Source organism: Colias philodice, chromosome 19 (genome assembly GCF_061535455.1).
Source record: "Colias philodice isolate Cphi_HAF_F1 chromosome 19, ilColPhil1 Martin Lab GWU primary, whole genome shotgun sequence".
Lineage (NCBI taxonomy): Eukaryota > Metazoa > Arthropoda > Insecta > Lepidoptera > Pieridae > Colias > Colias philodice.
The window spans coordinates 4,830,534-4,857,197 of NC_143104.1; the positions used below are offsets into that span (position 1 = coordinate 4,830,534).

The following is a 26,664-nucleotide window of genomic DNA, read 5'->3' on the forward strand; positions in this document are numbered from 1 at the left end:
TTTTTTATATATGATACACTAGTGTGGGGGACTACCGTAATTGCAAAGATTTTTGCGTTTTACGTCCTTTCTACCCATTAGTTTTCAACCACAGATTAGAACCTTTATTAGAAACTAGAGGTCCGCCTCGGCTTCGCCCGTGGTACATATTTCGCAATAAAAGGTAGCCTATGTCCTTTCTCAGGTATCAAAATATCTCCATAAGAAATTTCATGCAAATTGGTTCAGTAGTTTAGGCGTGATTGAGTAACAGACAGACAGACAGAGTTACTTTCGCATTTATAATATTAGTATGGATGTCGTGGTCATATCGTAGATTTGATCATTTCATGATATGAGTGGCCATTTCACGAAATGGTCGCATTTCATGAAATGGCCAACATGGTTTGATCAGATCGTTAAATCGTCAACGTTTCACGATATGGTCATCCACATTTGGCCAGATCGTATAAAATATATAAAGTCCATAAAACATTAAAAAATTCTGAATATTTTTAGAACTTGTTTATTGTCATATAAGTTAGTGCCACGGCAGTGGCCGGCGAATGCCAGAAGCGAATGGTTTTTGCAATAGAAAACATTTAGGTTAGGTTAGGTTAGACTTTAATAAAGAACGCACGAGCCGAGCGAGCAAAGCGAGCGTGCCGCGGTAGCGGCCGGCGAGTGCCAGAAGCGAATTGCTTTTTAAAAAAAAGGAACAATTATAATAACATAGGATATATAAATATATTTATGTAAAGGATTTTAGACGCATTTTTTCCTCAATATAAGATATCCGCATTTTCCATAGTACTCGAACCTCTTCGTCGTAAATTATTTGCTATTACTTTCTTCATATTGTAATAAAACGAACTATGAAGTTTTAAATTGCGAATAATTAAATTTTTGCCAGCGGCCGCCATCTTATCACATAAACACAGCGCTTGCAGCGCCTCTACCAATAATTAATGTAACTATTTTACGATATGATCAAATAATTTTGATCATTTCATGAAAAAACCGCGCGTTTAGTTGGCCATATCGAGAAACGATTTCTTATCATTGATCTGCCCAAACTACATCATGATGTGGCCAATAGACATTCGAGCATTTCATGAAATGCGACCATTTCACGAAATGATCGATCATATCATGAAATGAGCAAATCTACGATATGGCCACGACATGGATATGACAGTATATCTAGTACTCGCTGCGCCCCGCGTGTTGACCCGCGCTCCGCTGCTGTTGGTCTTAGCGTGGCGATATTATAGCCTATAGCCTTTATCGATAATTAATGGGCTATCCAACACCGAAAATTTTTCAAGTCGGACCAGTAGTTCTTGAGATTAGTGCGTTCAAAACAAACTCTTCAGCTTTATAATATTATAATTAGTATTACTTGCTCTGATAGTTAGTATAGATTATATTATCACTAGCTGCCCCGGTAAACGTTTTTCTGCCATGATCTTATAACTTAAGAGGTACCTTACGTACCTATGAAAAATATATGTTGGTCGATTCTCAGATCTACCCTATAGGCACACAAAATTTCATGACAATCGGTCCAGCCGTTTTGTAAGAGTATGGTTACTAACATTGACACGATAATTTTATATAGGTACCTACTTACCTATGAGAAGATAATATATATTTTATCAGTGATCTATGTAATGTACTAACATAAACCTATTATAATATAAATATACGAAGATCTGAATTCAAATTTGCCATTAGGGACGCCCTCATGGCGTGTGTGTGAAACACAGTTTGCCGACGCAAAGTTCCTTTTCTCAGACAATTTGCAAAAAATGCTGTCTACATAACATAATTATTTCTCATTAGATGATCTTATCAATTCTAAACTTGCTGTGCAAATTTGAACATTCTTAGAAGCTTTGCTAAGAAGAATAAAAGGTTAAAAGATATACCGTGTATTGTATATGATATTTTAAGTATTTTTTATCATATTATCATATCTTATCTATGTTATATTAAGGTTATAATACGCAGGAGAGATAAAGTGGGTAGGTATAGGAAAATAAAAGAACAGTCTCATTCGTTTATATATTTGCAATTGTATTCCGTCACAAATAATTACACATCGGTCACTTGATATTTCAAGTAATACACCCGAAAAAAAAACTAAAATAAGAAAGCATGCGCTTATTTTTACCTTTTAAAATCCTAAAAACTAGGATTTTATGTAGAGCATTGTTTTTAAAATACACTCAAGACGTGTGTATTAGCTATAAAACTAAACACTTTAATTCACTAAAACAATTTACGAATACAATAACAAAAGTTTTTAATTTAATTTTTTATAATAAACTTTAATGATACAGTATTAGTATTCTTATAATAGAATTATTCTATGAAATTCCAGGCAAATCAACAAAATCCCCAATAAACTGAGCAACAGTATGTTCTAGTTTAAAGACCTTAAATTTAATAGAATTTTCTAGAATTCTATAAATTAGAGCACACAGCTGAATTGTAGTTCTACCACCATAAGAAAAATAATTAAAGCAAAACAGCGTTCTGAAATAACGCGTTTTTATTAGTTACACTGTACAACACACCATTTTGAAAACGCCTTGAAAACACACTCATATGTAAACATATTTGTATCATTCACCTTTTGCTAAAGCCGGTAAACAAGATTATATCTAATTACTATAATATGAATTTTACAGATAAGGAAATAGTCATTTAAAGCATAACAGTAAATAATTCAAAACTAAAACGAAGTGCAAATGTAATAAGAGCACAGAGTATAATTTATAAATGTACATAATTTGAAAACTGACACATTGTAAAGCAAATTTTACATCAAAGACTGTACATAAGCATTAGCACATTAACCTTTATATGTAATTATTGCGTGGCTTTATCTAGTCTCATCCAAAACAAGCTATTTACACACAACTCTCACTGTTTACGGAAACCGTTACACAATAATAAATTATAACAGAGAAAGATTTTTTTTAAATATTTTAACGTTGGTTTCAAATAAAAGTACTTTTCGTCCAATTAATAGATATTCCCAAGGAAAAGTGTCTAGTAACTAAAATGAAAAGGAATGGATTTCGATAATTATATTAACAATAACTCAATAATATTTTGATAGTCGTAGTAAAGAATCAACCTCATAATATGCCATATTTGATCATACACCATGGCTTGGAGTACGTCATTTCGTTTGCAGTACATTTCATTAATTGATACTTGTGTAATCAAAGACATGAAGTATGCGGGTCGATAGTTGCTTGTTGGGATGCGAGTATGTTAGCTCATGGACAACTGGCCGAGTGCAAGTAGCCTTTCCACCGCAGCGTTCACATCGCCAAACGTTGCAATTAACGCTGCAAAAATTATTAACAATTATTTAAGCTGCCCCTAAAACATATCCCAAATATAAATCAAAAATGCAGGTATATCACGCTTTTGTACAATTTAATGGAACTTTCTAATTTTTGAGTTTTTAAACCTTCTAAAGAAAACATAGTTTTTTTTGTTTTGTTTTTGAATCTCCTAAGCGATCAGGCTTTTTAACGAGGTAAAAAATTCAAAAGTCTATAATATGTTTATTTCAGCATACCTTGCAAATTAGCATCTCTATTGAGAAATCCCATAGCGGCGAGTTGTTCGAGTTGCTGCGAGTAACGCTGCTCGGGAGGTTGGTTAGAGCTGTTCTGATCGTTGGACATTGCTGCTACCATCCTTTGCATGAACTGAAATAATAACAAGAATTTATTATTCTATTTGAAATAATCAATATGTATAAAACTTTTCTCGAATAACAAGAATTTATTATTCTATTTGAAATATGTATAAACTTTTCTCGATATCAAAAACGACGACGAGAAATATCACACAATTTCGTTAAAACTCGTTAATTTTGCCATCATATTACATTTTGTAGACAAAATTGTGAAGGCAGGACGGAACGTTTCCATCGAAAAAGGGAGGATCCTCGATCAGGCTACTCGACTGGCCGGCCGTTCAGGCCCCGATGTATGATGTCGGAAAGTGTAGCGAAATTGCGATGCTTGCGCAATTCAGAGCGAGGTGTCTACAAAATTGTGTAAATGTTTGTATAAATCGTCTATAATATCTTCTATTGACTTAAGACATTGTACACACACAAAATAAAAAAAAATTGCGGCGGTATATCCCATAACCTGTACTATCTCACCTGTGTAAACAGCTCCGTGTTCTGCTGCTGGCGGGGCGCTGCGTTACCCGCGGGTGCCGCCGGTGCTGCCGGTGCGGTCGGCGCGGTTGGCGCGGCGGGCGGCGCGGCGGTAGCGGCCGCGGCACCGAACCCGAGGTTGTTGACAAGGCTCGGTGCTGCCGCACGCAGCTGCTCCATGCCTTGCTGGATTTGGAGCAGCGCATTCAACGCCTGTGAATATGAATATGCTATGTTATGGAAAATTATTTGGGAGTGCTAATGTGTCAGAATAATGTATAATTTTTAATTTAACTTTTGTTTTTAATTTACGCGAGAATTATATATTTAGAAATTTAATATTTCTTAACAGATTTGAAATGCGATTTCTTAATTATTTGATCGCGCCTTGCATGTTGCATGTCTGGCAATTATCAAAAATCTTCGGTATATGGTGATTTACGAATTACGACACGATAGTTATTAAACTCACTTGAGGATTAGACATCATTTGTTGCATCTCAGGATTCTGCAGTTGTGCAAGCATTTGTGGCATCATGGTGCGGATTTGGTCTTGCAATTGTGGATTGTTTGCAAACATTGGATTCTAAAAAAAAAGTTATTAAGGTTAATTTCAATAGATTTCAATTTATAATATAAATATTAAAAACGCATTCTTTATTAACAATACTAATTCTAGTTTGTGTAACTTATGTATTTGTGTTCTAATCTAATTACATTCTAAACAACACAAAAAAGTTTGTATCATCCAGTATCAATAATTAAAATATGGAAAAAAGAAATACTGTATATAAAGTTTTTAAAATTGGGCACCATTTTACCTGATTTATAAGCTGTGCTGCCATTTCCGGATCGGCGGACAACGCTTGAAGCATATTGTTAGTGTACGGTGCAGACAACATGGACTGCATCAGCCGAGGGTTCTCCGACATCTGCTGCAGCAGCGACTGCATGCCGGGCGTGTTGATCAGCCCTGGGCCGGTTCCACCCCCAGAGGTGGTGGACCCGCTACCACCACCCCCTCGTTGCCATGGGTTTGGTAAGGGCTGACGGTTCTCCGCACCTTGCTGGGGGTTTGTACCGTCTGTAAAGAATAGTTCTGTTTCAGTTTTACAAAACTATTACTAATAAATATGTAAATAAAGATTTTTTATTTTAGATAATATTATGATGAAATTAAAATAGTCACAAAAAAAAGTGAAGTCCCGTGTCCCCATTGTGGGGTAAAGGGCAGATGCATTATGCATACATCTGTTTCACTGATCGATTATCTTTAGGGACAAGTAGGTGATCAGCCTTCTGTGTCCTGCCAGACCGAGACATTTTTTTCTTCGTCTCAACCGGGAATCGAACCCAGGACCCCTCGGTTCTACGCTCATGCGTCAACCACTGTACCAAGGAGGCGGTCAAAAAATAGTCACAAAGTGTTTATTAAACTTCACATTGTATCATTACTTTACTAGGATATCCTCATAAAATTTAAGGATATTACAAATTAACATGTAATATTTACTCAAAGGTATAGAGGGATTACCCAATTGGATGTAAAAACCTATTTTAATAAGGACAAAATTTGTTAATTAGTTTTATCGCTTATAATCTTAATTTCTTAAGATAATAATTTTTGGGAAGCTTCAAAATACCTGAATTATCAACAAGTCCTGAAAATGGATTCCCAGCCATACTGCTGGCTACATTCAACATTGGCTCTTGAATATCACGGTACATCCGTTGCAATGCATTATATCCACCTAGAAATAATGTACTTCTTTAAAATGTGTTTTGAATTAAGTATTTGTATTATCAGTTATTAGTTGCCATTTTTAACATCCAAACACAATGACACAGCAGTTATGAATTAATTCAACATAATATAAAAACTTGACTATAATTGCTTAATTCACTTATTAATCCTCTTGTATTATATAATATGATAAAAATATATAATTTTTATCTCACCTGGTATACTCTCAAGGTTGGAAAGGGCTCTGTCATGAGAACGCATTAACTCCTGCAGCATAGCAGGGTTGCGAGCCAATTCCATTGTTTGTCGCAATAGATCTGGGTTATTTAACATATGGCTGATTTCTGGATTACGCTACAAAATAATTGTAATGTATGTTAATTAATTCTATTGCTCATCATTTACAAATAATTGAATTGTGACAAATATAAAACATTTAGGACTATACTAAAAAAATGGGCTACTGATAAATTTGAATAATTAAACTGCAACAAACATCTTTGTATTCTGCTGATTAATTTGCTTGGTTTAGGTCAGTTTAGATTTCTGCCTCTTAAATGTTAAGTGATGACTTATGATGACCATTTGATGAACCATTTATTTAAAAAAAATATAGATAAGGATAAGATAAGGTGTATAGAAACTTTTCAAACAATAATTGTGATGCTTAAAATAAATAATTCAAATTAGTTTTATGTTTTTTGGCTACCTTTCCATATACAATGTTATCAATACTTACAGACATAAGATCCTGCATTTGTGGATTAGACGTTATAAGTGTTCTCATGTTTTCCGGATCATTCATCATTTGCTGCACAAGTGGGTTATCCAGCACTTGTCTTAACATTTCTGGATTGGACAATAATTCCTGCTGCATCCTTGCCTGAATCCATAAAATATTTTAATCACTATATCTCATAGGATTTTAATTTGTATTTAATTAAATAATTAGATTAATCTCTTCATAATGAATAAGCTATTAACAAATATAGTCTGAATTATATAATAAATGACAACAATAAACATATAAAATAAAAAACAATTCAGTTTTTATAACAATAAAGGAAATAATTTTGATTTTCATAAATTTTACAAACACATATGAACATTTTACTGTATAGTACCTGCAGGTCCATAAAAGTGCTCTGTCCGAGACCTAAGCTTTCCAAACCAGCTAGACCACCAAGAGAATTCAATCCAAAAGGTGTAGCACCCACATCGGCTGAAAATAAAATAGTAACAATATGTTTATTAATATTTAATTAGTATGATACTTAATACTTATGTTTAATCTTAATGTTACAGTTGATTTCTTATCTTGATTGAAGTATATTTGTATGTTCCTACCATTACTAGAGTAGAATAGGTAGAATTATATTTATATACTCTAGCTTTTGTTGAAAAGTTAAAAATCCACCTCATACATACATATTAATAATTAGTTTACTAGATTAAACGTTATAATAAAAAAAATTGGGTCTTCTTTTTAACATTATACTAATCAACGCTCATATACATTATACTAAACTATTACATTTTGAATTAACTATGATTCAACCCTGCCGTGAACTAACAAGCTTTACATATTTTAAAATTATTATCTCCAAAAACACTTCTTGTCTTTAAACAAATGATTTCCTTATAGTATCCATGAAGACTTAATCTACAAATTTTCATTATTTCCAATTCATAAAATGATTGATTCATACATGCAGGTTTGTAATTTGTTGACAATAATTTGAAGTTAGTGTACAAGATATTAGTGAATTGAAGAAATGTAGTCAAAATAATAATTGAATATTCTGTATGATAGGATATAAATTCTCTGATATTCTACTGAAAAATTATCAATCTAGTTAATGAATATGAACAAATAAATTTTATATGATAAAACTACACATAATGACTATCATTTGAAATGTCATAATTTGCTTGACTTTTCTCATGTCAACAAATCTATTTAATAGGCTGCTTATTACGAACCTGGTGGACGACGAGTTGCACCCTCAGGTTCCGGTCTCGGTGGAGTCTTTATCACAAGATGAACTGTCAAACCATCCTTGATATTATGCTGCTTTAGGGTGTCGACATCATTCATGATTTTACCAGCAAAAATGAGGCATAGTTGCTCTGGCTCCGCATTAAATTTTGGGGATAGAACTTCTTTGAGCTAAAACCAAATTTCATTAAATTATTATTGCCGTATGATTAAATAAATGTCATCACTGATTGCGTATGCAATATCTATGTTATTACGCCATGAAAGAGAGGTTTCGAGACGCTGCGCTTACTTTTTTGATATCCGCATCTTCCTCGATTTCAACTTGTTGTTTTTCTTTCGGCGTTTTTACTGTGATTGTAATCTTTTTTGGTTCTTCTTGGCCTTCTGCCATTTTATCAAATCTAGATGACTCTGTACTTTGGCGGAACAGCAAAATTGTATAGCACTAGAAATTTGACGACTGGTGCAACCACAGATGACATATCGGTCATCACTCACACAGAGATCACTCATCACTTTATTTCAAATGCGTTCAATTACTTTTTACTTCAAATAGAAATCAGAAAAACTCATAAATTTAGAGTTTTTCTTGTTAACGCTATTAATAAGTTAATGAGAACTTTATCTTATTAGAGCAGGCTCCAAGGAGATGTTCGTTTACATAAATCGCGGACCTAAATCTGACTTCTGATATATATTGTATAGATCCCAGACATCCTATAGACAGATGTTGCCAACCAGTTTTGTGGTCCCCTTCCCCGCACCCCGGTAATTAAATATGGCATACAAAGAAAAAAATAAACATTTCCAAAACATGCCGCGTGGGGTATCAAATGAAAGAGCTTATTGAGTAGATCACGAATATATAGCATACTATAACATTTCTTACACTTTCTCTAAGATTTTTTAGAAAATTTACGAAAATGGTCCATTTTTGAGTTAACTTTAAACCACTATAGATTGAAAACTCATGAATATATTTTTTAAATTATTATTTTAAATAATTAACAATAGTCCATTGTTTACGATTCAATAGTTCGTACAGTGAAATAGTTGCATGGGGGAGTGGGGGGAGCATCCAAAGATGGCGAGTATATTTTCAAGTTTATGCCAAATCTAATCACACAGAGGCTGATTCAAGAATTTTCTGCCATATTTTTCATTCAGTCAAACACAAAAACAGTGCAGAGATAATTATTCTAAGCCCTGACACCGATATTTTTGTATTAGGCCTTTATTTCTGGCATAAACTTGAAAATATACTCGCCATCTTTGAATGCTCCCCCCACTCCCCCATGCAACTATTTCACTGTACGAACTATTGAATCGTAAACAATGGACTATTGTTAATTATTTAAAATAATAATTTAAAAAATATATTCATGAGTTTTCAATCTATAGTGGTTTAAAGTTAACTCAAAAATGGACCATTTTCGTAAATTTTCTAAAAAATCTTAGAGAAAGTGTAAGAAATGTTATAGTATGCTATATATTCGTGATCTACTCAATAAGCTCTTTCATTTGATACCCCACGCGGCATGTTTTGGAAATGTTTATTTTTTTCTTTGTATGCCATATTTAATTACCGGGGTGCGGGGAAGGGGACCACAAAACTGGTTGGCAACATCTGTCTATAGGATGTCTGGGATCTATACAATATATATCAGAAGTCAGATTTAGGTCCGCGATTTATGTAAACGAACATCTCCTTGGAGCCCGGTCTATATTAATTTCGTTATGAATAAATGTATAAAAGCGTCTATATCCTTCTTGGTATATTATGGAAAATATAAAATACAATAGGGAAAAAGCATGACTATTTTTTATTTTTTTATCCGAGTTTACAACATTTAAAATATTTTAAAATATCTCAAGAAATTTAAAAGTTACGAGACATTAAATTTGCGCTTGAAAAATAATTTTGTTACACGCGGCGCTACATCGTGAGTTCATATACGAATTTGTATTGTTTGGTACTTTATTTGTAAAATACTATTTTTATTATGTTTATTTTCCGATAGTAGGAGTTAAAAAAAATACTTTTTAATATTTTTTGATCGTATATGCCAGAGCACAATAGCATAAAGCCCGAAAATTGTATTTTTTCGTGTACCAAATGGTACATGGAAACCTTATGGAAACGGTCTGTGGGAAACGGCACACAAGAGCGTTCGAAAAGATTCTATGCTATTTTCTAATACTAAATAAGAGTTTTCGTTTACACTAAAAGATCACGCGAAAGAATACTCTTGCTCTAGCCACGCTCTAGCTCTAGTTCTAGGTTCCTTTGATGCAAATGCACCGTTAGATATAAGTAAAAAAACACAGAAAAACGTAATATTTAGTGTAAAATAATTATTAAGAGGATGCACAGTTTTAACTTAAATCTTCAATATTTATGCATTTATTAGCATAGTTAAATTCAATTGTTTCTCATATAAATAGTTTTGCGTGCTGTATAATTTTGGTGAAAAGTTTTCAAATCAGCTGCTATGACAGTTGTCAATTGATCACATGATTTTTGACATTAAACAAAAACAAAAAACAGTGTTCAATAATGTTCGCAAAATTTTATCGAAATTTGATTTAGCAGAGTTTGTTAGTATCCAAAGCTTTAACGATTATACTTATTAAATTTGATAATTATTTACTGATATTTTTACAGGTCGGGTTGTGATTTAGGCCAATCTTTTCAATTTTTAGTTTGTTAAGTTTCAAATACTAATTATAGAATGCCCAATTCAAACTGTGACATATTGTGAATTTTTACTTACTATTTCATTCACATAAATGGAGGTGAGATTTAAGATCCTACGCTTAGATTAAGGATTGGTCTCCGCGCGCGCGCTACGACTAGATACCGCCCCACCTAAAAACAATAGCTCTGTGAGTGCGGCAACTCTTTTCTGTAGTGTGTGTTAGGCAATTTGTAAAGACGCTAGTGTGTGTGAAGAATTGGGCTGCCAGCTACATAAATTTTACCTCATAAATGGGAAATCTGGCATCTTGGAAAGAAGTTTGAAAAATATTTTTTTCATCCTGACCTGGCCGGGAATCGAATCCATGAACATGTGACTCAAATCCACTTGCGACGCTACTATACTATAGTCACAAAGGTTGTTTAAAAGTAAAAAAGCGGAAATAAAAAAAAAACATATTATATGAGTCAGTTAAACATGGTTAAACAGAAATAAATTATTGTATTATACTTTTTTATACATGTGTTAGTAATAGTATTGAAAAAAAAAGTTCAAATTATTGCTAAAATATTTCCTCAACCACGTGTATTTTTTTGGATATGCAATACGGCAACACTGAATGGCGTCGTATTTTCGTAAAAAAATTTTTCGAAGTAAAGGAAAAATTTCGAATAATAAGATACTTAGTGATGGTACGTGATCCCAGTGTCTTTCTTATTTTTTGATGTATTATTTTTAAATAGTTTTATGACACAAATAGGCATTTTACTTCAGATTTTGTTCAAAATCTTTATAAATTATCGGTTCACCCTCTCCACACAATGCTTGTGACACGACTGGCTTGGGTACGCCGAATTCGGCGTACTATAAGTTGCCGCATTTTTCAAGTACGCCGGCGGTATCTAGTCGTAGCGCGCGCGCGGAGACCAATCTATAATCTAAGATCCTACGTTTTGTACCTGCTATTGAATTAAATACAAATATATTTTATAATATGCTAAATAAAAGAAGATAAGGCCTAGGATTAATTTAATTATTCTAGTTGGAGTTGCAAGACTGCTTCTTGAATGATGAAGACCTTCAATTACCGCAAGCATCAAAACATTCTAAAAGAAAAACTGATAAAGAACATGGTATGGTCCATTTTCTATAATATGCTAAAATGAAACTTGCAATATGTTAAGAGCGTGTTGTGGTAGTCATTTCTAACTATTATTATTAAAGATATATTTGAAACTAATTTGGTAATATTACAGCAGTGTAGTATTTATTCATTTGCATGTTTTATACTAAATAATTATAATATTTAAATCATATTTGTATTATATTTAAGACGAGAAAATCCCTGAACAAATCAAAGATGATCAAATGGATAATTTGACATCAATAATTATGCGCAATTATGACAATAAACTGTATGGAGAAGATGACACATCACAACCCACTTCAAGAACTGCACCAATAATTCCTATTGAAGCAACACGCAAGAAAAAGAAGAGAAAGAGGTGTGTTTTGAATAAAACTGTACAGTTCAACTAGTGAGCTATTTCCATGCCAAAGATAATTTCACTGCTATATTGTTTACATTCTATTAAACATTAACATTGAATTTGCTTACAAATTTTTATTTATTTTTTGTTATTTATGTTCACCTAGCTTCTTTCCACATATGGTGAAGATTTTAAATGACCACTGTGGAAGCTGCGCATGGATGAATGAATAATTGTTTGACATAACAAGTAAACCAATTATTAATTTATCCACCTTTAAACAGATCTCAGATAACAATATGTTTGACAAATTGTCGCTATGAATCTATACGCAAAGTGGCTAGTGCATTTGGTATGCGGGAGGTGTCTGAAGAGGACGCTTGGAACTTCTACTGGACTGATATGAGTGTATCTGTGGAAAGAGCGAAAGAGATGAAACGATTCCAACGAATCAACCATTTTCCCGGAATGTTGGAGATTTGCAGGTATTAAAAATTGTGATTGAACTTATAATTTTAATATCAAGGAATCCTTAACCTATATTTTTAATATTTGATAATAATGTCAGATACTCTCTCATGTTAAAACAACTGTTCAAGTTTACCTAGGCGTTTATTACCATGTAATTATTTCAGATAACTGGCCTGGCCTATTGATTTATATGCATTTTTCGATTGCGATTTGGATTAGATTCTAACAAAATTGTCAGTTTTAACTTGTCCTATTAATTTACAGAAAAGATTTGCTAGCTCGAAATTTGAATAGAATGCAGAAAATATATCCAAAGGAATATAATTTCTTTCCCAAGACCTGGTGCCTACCTGCTGAGTAAGTTGTTTCATTTTTCAAACATTTTATTTATTCATAAATAACGTAAAAAATGCTCATCCTTAACAATTATTGTATAGTTTTGGCGACGCACTAAATTATAGTAAGTCTAGGAAAAACAAAACGTTTATAATCAAACCAGAATGTGGAAGCCAAGGTAGAGGCATTTATTTGACGAAATCCCTTAAAGATATCAAACCCACTGATAAGCTTATTTGTCAGGTGAGAATTTTTTCTTATATGATTACAAAACATAACTTTAATGAAATAATTATGATTGCATTTCAAACACTGGTTCTTCGTAGCTCTGATATTCAGAGAAAGAGAAAATACTGAATATTTTTTCAATCACTAGCTGTGCCGCGCGGTTTAACCCGCGTTGCTCTGCTTCTGTTCGACTTAACGTGATGATATTATATAGCCTTCCTCGATAAATGGGCTATTTAACACCGAAAGAATTTTTCAAATCGGACCAGTAGTTCCTGAGATTAGCGCGTTCAAACAAACAAATTCTTCAGCTTTGCTATGCTTACCTAATTCAAAATTCTAGTTTGCATATTTCTAGGTATATATTTTTAACATATTTCTAGGTATATTTATCAAAGCCATATCTGGTGGATGGTTACAAGTTCGACATACGAGTGTACACTCTAATCACGTCATGTGACCCACTGAGGATCTTTGTTTACAATGAAGGCCTAGTCAGGTATTTTTTTTATTACATTAAAACAAATTGTAATATTCAATTAAAGAAACATCTTTGTAATATGTAACTTTGTTTACTAGTCTATTTTTCGTTTCGTAGATTTGCAACAAGCAGATACGCAGATCCGAATGTCAATAATACAACGAATGTGTTCATGCACCTCACTAACTATGCGCTAAACAAACATAGCAGGACATACGTGTATGATTCTGAGGCGGGTAGCAAACGGTAAGCTTCATCAATAATAAGATTATTTTGATGATTTTGCCAATTTTTGACCCTCTATGTAAGATTTCCGATTTCCTCCTATCTATTCTACTTAAGAATAAAATAAAAAAAAATGTGTGCGTGTACTAGTGTACACACGTAAGAAGTGAAACTTCTTTATGACCTTATTTTTCAAAAAATAATTTACTATATGCAACTTTACAGAAATATGTCGAATCACGCGTGGTAGGGATAAGAAAAAGATGGCGCGTAACGAAAAAATGTTACACTAAATTTTTTTCCAACCCCAATAAAGAAGTTTCACTTCAAAAGTTTCACTTCAAAAAATCTATAGACAGAATTTTTTTCGTTTAAAAAAAATCAACAATGGGCAGAAACAGACGATCCCAATTTCCAATACGATTTCTCCTTGGCGATTTGTTTTCAACAAAATCTTGTTTAATGTTTTAAATTAGATTTTAAATTTTAATTCATAAAAAATAATTTACCAGCAAGATATCAACTCTGAACAAAATCCTGCTGTCGCAAGGTGTAGACTTGGACCGTTTATGGCACTCCATCGACCAAGTGATAGTCAAGACCATTATATCAGCATGGCCTATACTCAAGCACAGCTATCATGCTTGTTTTCCGTCACATGACATGGTTTTATTTTTGGTTTTGATGTTTTAGTTGCATTGTGTAATTAAAATAATGTAGTTTTCGGTGCAAATGTTAAATGTAGAGTTTTCATAGAGTAATAACTATTTCAAAGTAGCCTAGTAATATATTAAATGTTTCCTTAAATATGAAGTACATTCCGTTAAAAATTAAAATAGGTTTATTTAAAATACATTGTAGATCTATTGAATTTAAAAATAAATTAAAATTCCATTTCAGGTTCATGCATGCTTCGAGATACTCGGTTTTGACATTCTTCTCGACCATAAGCTACATCCCTATATTTTAGAGGTAAGTGCACCATTAAAAAAAAAAAGATATTGTTGGTTGTCCAGTAATATCGGTGTTATGAGCTAGATCTTTGTAAGCCATTACTATTTTTTTGTTAGAAACTTTTAAAATTTTTGATTCCTTCTGTTAATAATAATAATAATAATTCATTTATTTATTCAAGTAACCAGGACTCATTTTGTTAGTAACAATTATTATCTTAAAAATTATGTTAGTAAAAATAAAATTTATTATGACTGCTAGAAATGTACTCCACCGCTACAGAGCTATCAAGGAAGCAGACAGTCTGCAGCAGTGGTTCACATACCAGCAGTCGAGCCGACTCGCTATACAGCGCATGATTTCATTGGGGCTGTCCCGCACACGGCGCACCAGGGATGTGCATCTCTTTCGCATTGTAGCGTAAAATAAATTACTTGTTTAGGTAAACCATTCGCCAAGTTTCCACACGGACACCCAACTAGATCGCGAGGTGAAAGAAGGTCTATTAACGGATACGTTCACGATGCTCAACATATGGCAATGCGACAAGAAACGTGTTTTAGAAGAGGATCGCAAGAGGATAAGGGATAGATTGCTACAGACGAATAAGTAAATTTGAATTTAAACGGTTTCTAACGTTTTATTAAACGTCAACATGTTTACTAGTACAGACCATAACACAAAATATATATTTTAGGATATGACTGCTTTATTAACATAATAGGCATGACGAAAGATTTTGAAAACCTCTTCCATAATGTGTGTATACGTTTATTAAACAAGAAAAATCCTATATTTCGCTAATATACTTAAATTTAACGAAAATAAAAGCCATTTTTCAAAAAATATTTAATATCTGTGCCAAAACAGCTCACAGGTGTCATGGCGTAGTCGTGACGTCACTCTTACGTAAATACGTAATTATCTGTATGCATAGCGAAGCAAAATTAAACAAATATTTAATTATTAAGTGTTATAGAATCTAATTTCAGAGTTTATAAGTTGTGTGCAGTATTGCAATGTGAATCTAAATAAAAATAATACGCAAAAAAAGTGTTAGTAATTGTTTAAAGCGAGAAAATAATATGAAATGATTGTATAAATTTGACGCAGAGAAACCCGAACCACATATTCGTGAATTCGCAATTATATTTCTGTTCTGAGTCGATAAAGCATACGTGAAAAAATCTTCTATACATACATATAATAAATCTGTAGAAGGGTCAATTCTGTACATTGAAAATATTGAAAAAATAAATAGCAGGGGGTGTTACTGGATCGATACCAAACCCAAATATGTGATTAAAAAAATTTTTGTCTGTCTGTCTGTCTGTCTGTCTGTCTGTCTGTCTGTATGTGAAGACATCACGTGAAAACTAACGGTTCGATTTCGATGAAACTTGGTATAATTACACCTTATTATCCTGGGCGTAAAATAGGATACTTTTTATCCTGGAAAAATACGTAAAAAAAAAATTAATCTTAATTTTTCAGTTTTATCCATAGACGTTGTTCTGTAGAACCGCGAACACACGTTGCGTATTATTATAGGCCTAGCCGTATTTGGGTCCAATAGATATTTATAAGATGTCATTGTCATCTGAGTTACTCAAAATGGAGAAATAAACCATCCACGCGAAGACCGACATCCGCGCGGACGGAGTCGCGGGCGGAAGCTAGTAGAAAATAAATAAAAATGCGTATTCTCAACATATTCATAACAACAAAATACACCTGACGCGAAGTTGTTTACATAGACGTGACGTGTTTCAGTCAAAATGGCCGATTGCTGAATTTCAATGTTTTATTTTATTGATAATCTCATTAATCTTAATGTTTTTAATATTTCTAAGTCACTATTTTTAAATTATTTATTATACATTTTCCCTTTAAAACACTAATTCGATCATTTATGGATACTGTCGTCATGCCTATTGTAACAACTTCAGGTTTGCAGAATATACACCATCTGAGGAAAAGGAACCAGAAAAAAGCCCTTGGCAAACCCAGATACAATGGGAAGAGACTCATCTGGGGAACTACAGGTAAAATTATTTTATTCGAAAACAGTTATTAATGTATTTCTCGTCTATTAATTTCCATTGTGTAAAGATTTCAACAAGGTTTTCTAAAAACTACACATTTTACTCTTATTTAAAATGATTCCTAATGAACTTTCATTCAAGTTATTCAATAAAAACAAACGTTTAAATACCAATAGTTTAATGTGTAATTATTCTAAGAGTTTTACTACATAAGTGTGGAAAGCCTGTATCTGCCAGTCGGTAGTCAACCAAATAAGCTAGAACGTTTTGACATAGATTTAAAACGCATATATATTTGAAAGAAAGCATGACGCCTCCAATATTTAAAATAAATAAAATACTAAATAAACATTTTTCTCAAGCTTTATATATCGTACTAGCGTATTTATATTTCGTACTAGCTTACCGCCCGCGGCTTCGCCCGCTTTGTCTAAAACCTAATAAATTATATACTAAAACCTTCTCTATCTATTAAAAGAAACCGCATCAAAATCCGTTGCGTAGTTTTAAAGATTTAAGCATACAAAGGGACATAGGGACAGAGAAAGCGACTTTGTTGTATACTATGTAGTGATACATGTATGTTATGTGACGTCATCGCACAGACGCGTGTACCCGGTGGGCGAGCAGTACGCGACGCTGTTCCATCAGCCGTCGGGCTCGCTGTACACCGGCACGGCGGCGTCGCGCGCGCGCGGCGACTGCACGCGCCTGCAGCGGGAGGAGTTCCAAGTAACCGCTCTCACACTCGCGCTCAGCGCGCGCAGTGGACACACGCACACACTGGTACAACACAAACAAGGCGCGCCGGCCACACACAGCCACTGGTGTACCTACCAGTACACAAAACGCAAACAACACACGTGCGACTGTTTGCCTGTGACGTCACAGACCCCGCCCAGCGCACACGCGCAGGCATCACACATACACAAATGTCCGCCAACCGGCTTGCGCGCATGCACGCATTTGTATGTGACATCACAGTTTCCACAGAAAAACAGTACACGATATGCATAACACAGACACAACACACAGTATTCACAAAATTGTTTACTACAACTATCCCTGAACATCAAACTTGCTAACAACAACTAATTTAATTTGATAGAATGGGAAATATCTGCTATGGTTACACATCTTCCTATGTATTATTATAAACTAGCGGTCCGCCCCGGCTTCGCCCGTGGTACATGTTTACGTTTTCTCTACATAAGAACCATCCTCGTACTTCAAGGAATATAATAAAAAAAGAATTATCGAAATCGGTTCAGCCGTTCTCGAGTTATGCGCTTACCAACACATTTTGCGATTCATTTTTATATATAAGACTAGCGGTCCGCCCCGGCTTTGCCCGTGGTACATATTTACGTTTTCTCTACATAAGAACCATCCTCGTACTTCAAGGAATATAATAAAAAAAGAATTATCGAAATCGGTTCAGCCGTTCTCGAGTTATGCGCTTACCAACACATTTTGCGATTCATTTTTATATATAAGATAAATATTTCCAGCAAACGAAAGCAAAAGCAGAAGCTCTCAAGAAGCCATCTCAACCGAAGCCAAAGGAGGGCGAGAAGAAAGCGCCCGATGAGGCCAGCGCGGTCACTACTGTCACCAATAGCGCTGATAAGAATAAAGTCAAACCCAAACCTGATAAGGAACAGAAACGCAAAGACAAGGAAGTGAAAGACGAGAAAAAGCTTACAGCGAAGCCGTCAGTAGTACTACAACAAGTTGTAAGTATAACTTTTCCTCTAGCCCCATCATTATTTAAATTATTTAGAAAGCGTTCACGAAATACAAAAAAAAATAGACAAAATTCAAATACCTTTCTTTGTGGTGTGGTGTGGTAGGTGGAAGAGAAGGAAGCGAAGCCGACGTACGTGCTGTGCTCGTTCGAGCCGGACCCGATCGTGGAGCGCGAGGAGCGCGAGCGCGTCAACCTGCTCGCGCAGAGGGACTTCCTCATACGTAGCTACGGGATGCTCGAACAGGTACACCCATAGAAATCTAAATAACAAGACACTAGAAGTCGTAAGCGTGCGTGACCTTGTCGCCACTCAGGTGATTTGCACATCACCAGTGCATTCGTCACTGTTCAGTTGCTCTGGAGACGTATGAGTGTATACATGGTGTGTTTCAGCAATTCCCATTGCGGAAATTCTTCCACAAGTTGTAATTATACTTATAAAGGAATAATATTTCATCGGAAAATATTTTTTTTTAGAAATAATGCCGTTTTTCCTTAAAATTATAGAATATTTACAAGTATGACGAGTGTCACCATAGTAATCGAAATAACAATGAATGACACAGTCGACCATTCTTATTATCACGTTTGTTCGTATTGGAGCAAAAAGTCTCATATACTTAGGGATGTTATTCTAAAATAAACCGTAAATTCGTGCGTTAGGATACATATTCAAAAGCTTAATTTAATAGATAAGTTAGTTTTCACTAAAATCAAGCTGTCCAATAAAAGGCATAGTTTACTTGTGTGTACTGTTTAGCTTTCGGTTTGAATGTGTTGATTTTGGCGACAGCGGTTTTCATACGAATTATGACATTATAACACTTCTATGTGTCTTGTTATTTAGATTTCTATGGGTACACCCCATACAAAAAAAAATTGGTTGCCTGTAAAGTCGGTATACGGGCGAAAGTTTTACGTGACAACGACTTTTTATGTCTGTCTCACTCGCTCTTAGGTAACCATGCCCGCGTGCCTCTCACTCGCTCTCATTGTGAGCGCATAACGTGAGCGGAGCGTAACGCAGTTTCTTGAAGTGTCACCGGGCAAACCAATTTGAAACCAAGACGTTGTCGCGTCAAAAGACGTGTGGCACTCGGGGACTGCCGCGGTAAAGCTATTGCATGCTATGCCTTCAAGCCACACCTCCGTGTCCGTTGGAATGGGGAGCGTGAGGTTTTTTCGTTACGGGATTTCTGGATTCGGTCCCCGCGCTCAAGGCCCGCGATAGATAGCTATGCAATAGCTTAAAAAAATTATATGTACCTCGTCATAATGCAACTACTCTCTTGCCCGTGCAGTACCCCGCGTTCACCTTGAGCGTTCAATGGTAGATAACATTTTGACAGTTTGTCGTCAGGAGCATGATTAATTCGCACGGGTTATTTAAGATTGTGCGGCTTTTTATACATTCATTGAATTTAGCACCTTATTCCCTGGTATTAAAGATCGGGCTACTCGGGAATAAGGTGGCTTTCTTCTTTAAGGATTTAAACCTACATAAGTTTTATCTTAAAACATTACAGATATATTTAGTTATGAAGAAAATGGGCACTTTACGGCCCGAGGACGAACGCAAGTACGGCGTGTATGGACGTCTGTCTGTGGTCTCCAACTCGCCCAAGGTGAATTATCTAATAATGTTAAACTATATAATAATGTTCTCAGGCCACTTCATTCGCATTTTCACCCGGCCAACACAATGTTTTAAACGTAATGTATGAATGAATTGGCACTCTGAACATTTATGTATAATTATTTTTTGTCCCTCATAAATTAATTAAAATATTGTGTTTGCCTACAGAAAACGTGAAAGTAAAAATTTACGCCAAAAGTAATAAAAAAGAAAAATCTTCATGTAAAAAAGTCAAAGAAAGAAAAGATAAAATTTTGTGTGCAGAGAAAAATGATGAAGAATAAAGAAATAGTTCCGCATAAGATGCACGGCTGCGGAGACATGCTCGCAGGTGAGAAAACCAGTACATTGTAATTTATAGGTGTTTTTATTATTCACTTTTCACAATTACACACAATTCTAAATAACACCGTATTGAATGTATTGTATCCCAATATGCGTCACGTCATGGAGTTAGGCGACGATTTTGGTATCTTTGAATCTTATAATTAATAATATTTTTATTTCAATACTAGAGGTCGGCCCCGGCTTCGCCCGTGTTACGTGTTTACGTTTTCTCTTCATAAAAACCATCCTCGTTCTTCAAAGAATATTATAAAAAAAAATAATTAACGAAATCGGTAGTGCTTACCAACACATTTGGCGATTCATTTTTATTATAAAGATAGATAAATAGATCATGATATATTAAAAACAGTTTATTTTTCCTGCAGAATCTCGCGTGCATCTCGTGGAGGTAGTGATGGACGAGCCACCGGCTTCGAATTCACTCACACGTTACGGGACAAGTACTTGTAATGTGTGGAGAAAATATATACAGTGCGTATAATATAATGCTTGAATTAAAATATTTGTTGGATATAAATGATGTTTTTATTGATATTATGATATTTTTTTTACAGATCGCCTTCGAAATCATCGAAATAAATGTAATTCAAGTTATGTTACTGTGCTATCGAATTATGTAAATATAACGGGAGCCACTTTGCCATTTACGAATCAGGGAATGGAGCTACCCTATAGTATATTGTAAATTCTGGCGCTTTGTAAACCTTTAAGAATATACATATTGTATTGTTTAATATATGGTTGTTTTATTTCATAAACACAACATTTTAATAATATCTAGTAATTATAAACCTGATTAATATAATATATATCATGATAAGTTTTAATTATTTGTGTTGCATATGGTGCTGACAGAACAAACGCGTTACGGTCACGTTAGGGTGCTATTCCACCAATGATGAGCGAGGAACGTGTTTGTAAATAACCAATTATATCGCTTCAAATGCTTAATGCTTCAAACTTCTAACTAAATGGATCGAAATGATTGGTTATTTACGAACACATTCCTAGCTACACATCCTCACATTATTGGTGTAAAAAGGATGCTTTTACTAAAAGCATCCTTATAGCCACAGCTGTACCATTTATGCCACGCTGAATTAGTAATCACTTTCCCTGAGATGATACAGATTTGACGAGATGACATTATACAGTTATACTTTTTTTTAGTTTAAATAAGTGCTTAACTATTGTTATGTAATCTAATGCATGGGCGTAGCCACGGTGGGGCGCTTGCCTGGCTCTAACCTGGAAGGTACCAAACCAAATCTAAAATGTTTTTTTAACTAGCTTGTTGAATTTGTACCATCAGGGCCGGACCGTGAACTCTTGGGGCCCTGGGCTGAAACTACCCAGGGGCCTTTTTTTTAAAGTAAAACTTTTATTACATCGTCTCAAACTTTTTGGTCTGTGTAGCGCATGTCGCGTGACGGTCGAACCGTACGATAATTATCGTACAAATACGATAATTTTGTGCCTAAGTTTCACTTTTACCGTGGTTTCATAAAACCACACAACATTTTTATTTTTTTTGGAAATGTTCATATTAGTTTCATACTTACTTTCGCAATTTTGTTATTTTAACATAATCAAATTTTATTTTAAATCGTTTCATTAGTTCAGGAGTCTATCGCGGACAAACAAAGTGACACGTATTTTTTTATACATAATATAGAGATAATAAATTATAATCCATACTAATATTATAAAAACGAAAGTAACTCTGTCTGTCTGTCTGTTACTCAGTCACGCCTAAACTACTGAACCAATTTGCATGAATTTTGGTATGGAGGTATTTTGATACCCGAGAAAGGACATAGGCTACCTTTTATTGCGAAATATGTACCACGGGCGAAGCCGGGGCGGACCACTAGTTGATTATAAATTAGTAAAAGAATCTGACAGATTATGTATGAGACATTTATGTTATTTTAGCTAAGTTAAGACATTTATGTTAGAAATCAACCTTTCTGCATTTTTGTGCTGCAAATTCTTTTATTTGGTCATCACATTGCAAGTCTTTTGTTAGAAGTTGACACTTTCTTCAATATATACCATCGTGTCGATCGATTTATATATTTTCTCTTTACCAGGTATTTTCTTTAGAATATTAAAATTGATATCGTCAACAATATTATTTTTAGTGGCCAAAATTGCTCTTTGAAATAACCACTCTGCATTAGTATAGTTCTGAATAATATTTGGATAAATTTTGTCGATTAGTTCGTCTTCAGTAGTGGCTATATTACAGAAATCACTACAAACGTTGTCCTGAATGAAGTTCAAATATTCGATAACAGATGGCGCCACTATGTAGGGTTGAAAAGTTCCTTATATCTTTAGAAACACGCCCAGGCCATTTAGATTAAAACCATTAAGGTTAATGTTCCGCCCGTCCCTCCATACATTTTTGATGACGTCTAAACACTTAACACAGACACTATTTTCTTTAAAACTAATCATTTTATCACTTCTCTACAATGAAATGTGTCCGCGATCGACCTTTTTAATCAATAACTTACATTATTTACTTAGAAAAACAACAGTGAAATACCGGCAAAATTTGACACTTCTACAGTAGTGTGCGTGACTTTTGCCAAGCAAACGAAAGGCGATGTTTAGACATTGACGCGCTAGATGTCGTGCATTCGCGTTCGTTATCTTATACAGGTAAATTAGCTTGGAGAAATTTTTGCGTTTGTAGTAGTGTATGGTCAGCAAATGGGAGGCGTAGAGTTTATAATATTCAGACGGAAAATTAAATGAATATTTATTTTTGTATGAAAATAAAATCTAACAAATTATCAAAAGTCGTAGAACAAATGTTGTTACTTATGATGTTAGCTATCTTGTCCTGCGAGGTTGCCGGTGTTTTACAAGTAACCCTGTATATATAAGGGATTTTAAATTAAACTATATGTGTTTCTCCTCTGAAAAAGATGAGACTTTATTTTAATATTTGCACATTTAACATACATATAACTTTTACATTAACAATCTTACTAAAATGAAAAATTTACTAACCTGAAAAAGAAACGACATTTAAAGTTTAATTCTTTAGTTTGAGAAGTCAAAGGCTTGCCTCGACCATGTTTTAACACTGGAGCCATATTGAATTAACAATATAAAGTTACAACACTTACACACAAATTAAACACTAGTTATGGCCCTGCCTTCATACAAAACTGCTGAATACGCCGTTCGCACGGGAATAGAATGTGGATGCGATTTCCCTTAGTTAGCATCCAAGCTTACGTCTTTATAATTATTAAACTGTATAAATTCATTCTTTAACTCCGGTCTGCATCGTGCAGACATGGGTGTAAAAGTCTCATTTTAGCTATTAAATGTAGTTTTTAAGTACATCTGAGTTTTCATTTGGGGCCTCCGGCTGCGGGACATGTAATTCACTTCAACAAATATTATAACAATAATAACAAATAATAACAACAATCAACAAATACAAAATTTATCAATTAAACTACGTACATAATAATTATAATTTTTGAATGAAATGTGCTTTATGTTCTAACGGTACCAAACGACTGCACGTGGCACCTGCGGACAGCGTAAACTGGTTTATTCTGGTTTTGTGCGTGTTTCCACTTTCCACTATCAAGTGACGATTTATTTATTTGTTTTGTTTCGTAATTATTATGGTCAAATATTAATTATGAAACAAATTATTATGGACACGATATTTTATTGTTTCACGGTAGTCGCCTTGTCGTTTGCTCAAGGACGTAAAATTGAATGATATATTTTTTTTTATAAAGTCAAAACCATTTTCTTTCAAATAAAAACTTGTTTTTATTGAAAACAAAAGTGTTGCTAGGAATAAGTATAAAATTAAATAGTAATGTTAGGATATCGAAACATTTTTGTATAGGCCAGAACGATATAGTGGAAACGCGCTCTAAGATCTGAGTAATATACACACCACTACATATGCAAAAATTTCTCCAAGCTAATTTACCTGTACATAATTCTAATAAATCAAAGTTCTATGTGTAATAATTGAGTAATTTCATTTCCAATCGTTCAAAAAAAATAACAATAAAATAAAATACTAATGACCTTAGAAATCTATGTTTTTTTTTTGTAAACAATTTATTACTGATTATTGTTGTTTGGTCGTCCGTCGTAGGTCTGTAGACTGTATTGTACACTGAAGGTCCCTCAGAGCAATTTCTTGTGTTGTGAATTCATTTTTGTATGCTATGCATTTTAATTGAATCAAATTGCAATATTTCTCTAATATGCATTTGAGACTATATTGTAATAATTGATCGTGGGTATAGTAATTAATTATTCTAATAACGCAATTATATTTTCGGTGGGATTCAAAACAAAAAATTGGCCCGTGATTTTTATGAAATTTCACCACATTGCAAATGATATATTATACAATTACAATTATTATAAATCGGTAAACTATCAACGTAATCACAAACTTGCAAACATTGGCAAAATATGCTTTTCCGAATTTTCAGACAGAGTCTCACGCAACGTTGCCGCATCGCATGACAGCAGCAATTGCGCGCGACGTTGCCACTCCTTTAGTATAAACAAACACTATGGATACCTACGCGTAGGTACGCTCGCGAATGCAAATTCGGTGATTTACTAATTATTGATAATCATTGAATTCGTTTTGAAATAGCCTGTACTTTGTAATTTTTAGTGTTATAGACATTTATAAAATGTGGTGCTCATTTTTTTTGTAATAAATTATCCCGCTAACGCTATTGTATTTTCGTTGTTTTATTTCAAGTGAACACCCATACAATTTTGTCACGAGCCGCCTCTGGCCTCTGGGTGAAATCAACCAGTCAAATGATTTTTGTTCTAATTGTATTTTGGTAGTAGTTTGTTTAGAATGAACATTACCATTGTTTAATTTTTATTTTGTATTTGCAGTACAGTACATTAGTAAATAAAAAGATGAAAAACTTCATTAGGTATATTGTACGACACCTCGCTCTGAATCGCGCTAGCGAAATTTTTTCGTTACAGAGCACATATTACAACTTTCCGTCAATCTTCATTGAGGCCGGCCGGCAAATCGAGTATGTCGAGAAACTTCACTTATTCGATGGAGGTATTCTACCTTCCTTCCTCCGGACCCCGACGTGCATTGAACACGCAGCTTTCTGATACTAGTAGCTAAAATCAAAACCACAGATATGTCTGTGATCAAAACCATAATAATATTTTTACCTATTATTTTACTAAAAGTCGAGTGCATCGAAATCGTAAATATGTTTTTCACCTTCACAATTTGAATTTGAATGCAATGACAGATGTTAAAACGCGGTATTTTACCGAATTGGGTGGATTTTAAGGCAATGATATAACATATTTCAATAAAATATAATATTCAGTAACCGCCATAACTATTCCTAGGTTTTCCAATTACGCAAAAACTCAAATAAACTAGAAATGTAGAATTCAGCGCCATCTAGCGGGACATTGGCTGGTAAATATATAAATTCAAATTCAAATTCCAATTCAATTCACGAACACGAACAGGAACACGAACACGAACACGAACACAAACACAGTCTCAAACTCAAATTCAAACTCAAATTCAAACTCAAACTCAAACACAAACACTCGAATTTAAATTCGAACACAAACACAAACACAAACACGAACAACGAACATCGAACAACAAACAACGAACAACGAACAACGAACAACGAACAACGAACAATGAACAACGAACACGAACACAAACACACTCAAATTCAAATTCAAATTCAAATTCAAATTCAAATTGAAATTGAAATTGAAATTGAAATTCAAATTCAAATTCAAATTCAAATTCAAATTCAAATTCAAATTCCATTCACGAACACGAACACGAACACGAACACAAACACAGTCTCAAACTCAAATTCAAACTCAAACTCAAACACAAACAAACACAAACACAAACTCGAATTTAAATTCGAACACAAACACAAACACAAACACAAACACGAACAACGAACAACGAACAACGAACAGCAAACAACGAACAACGAACAACGAACAACGAACAACGAACAACGAACAACGAACAACGAACAACGAACA

At 34.1% G+C, this 26,664-nt stretch overlaps 2 protein-coding genes across 2 annotated transcripts; one reads left to right on the forward strand and one right to left on the reverse strand.

Moving 5' to 3' along the window:
* Nucleotides 1–2,032: 2,032 nt before the first annotated feature.
* Nucleotides 2,033–8,400, reverse strand: Ubqn (ubiquilin). Its single transcript, XM_089707041.1, has 11 exons — nt 8,210–8,400; nt 7,902–8,088; nt 7,043–7,140; nt 6,658–6,801; nt 6,134–6,272; nt 5,818–5,925; nt 4,996–5,258; nt 4,647–4,760; nt 4,178–4,387; nt 3,581–3,713; nt 2,033–3,344 (listed from the first exon to the last, which is right to left on the reverse strand). Exons 1-11 carry the CDS (start codon nt 8,309–8,311, stop codon nt 3,268–3,270), a joined length of 1,575 nt encoding a protein of 524 aa, XP_089563167.1. The 5' UTR covers nt 8,312–8,400; the 3' UTR covers nt 2,033–3,267.
* Nucleotides 8,401–10,432: 2,032 nt separating this feature from the next.
* On the forward strand, nt 10,433–21,319 carry LOC149479921 (tubulin polyglutamylase TTLL13-like). The gene is made up of 20 exons (XM_089707692.1): nt 10,433–10,518; nt 10,586–10,716; nt 11,662–11,752; nt 11,953–12,124; nt 12,394–12,594; nt 12,845–12,937; nt 13,018–13,159; nt 13,528–13,643; nt 13,743–13,871; nt 14,363–14,516; nt 14,751–14,822; nt 15,247–15,413; nt 16,754–16,849; nt 17,455–17,581; nt 18,361–18,585; nt 18,703–18,843; nt 20,126–20,224; nt 20,500–20,566; nt 20,949–21,054; nt 21,138–21,319. Exons 2-20 carry the CDS (start codon nt 10,711–10,713, stop codon nt 21,160–21,162), a joined length of 2,229 nt encoding a protein of 742 aa, XP_089563818.1. The 5' UTR covers nt 10,433–10,518; nt 10,586–10,710; the 3' UTR covers nt 21,163–21,319.
* Nucleotides 21,320–26,664: the final 5,345 nt, after the last annotated feature.

Excerpts from the sequence above, each read along its gene's own strand:
- LOC149479921 (XM_089707692.1), top strand. Across the intron at positions 18,844-20,125 it reads GCTACGGGATGCTCGAACAG|ATATATTTAGTTATGAAGAA; the intron begins GTACACCCATAG and ends AAAACATTACAG. Across the intron at positions 20,567-20,948 it reads CTGCGGAGACATGCTCGCAG|AATCTCGCGTGCATCTCGTG; the intron begins GTGAGAAAACCA and ends TTTTTCCTGCAG.
- Ubqn (XM_089707041.1), bottom strand. The coding sequence starts at position 8,311 with ATGGCAGAAGGCCAAGAAGAACCAAAAAAGATTACAATCACAGTAAAA. Across the intron at positions 7,141-7,901 it reads TGCAACTCGTCGTCCACCAG|CCGATGTGGGTGCTACACCT; the intron begins GTTCGTAATAAG and ends TTTTATTTTCAG. Across the intron at positions 6,802-7,042 it reads GCACTTTTATGGACCTGCAG|GCAAGGATGCAGCAGGAATT; the intron begins GTACTATACAGT and ends TTATGGATTCAG.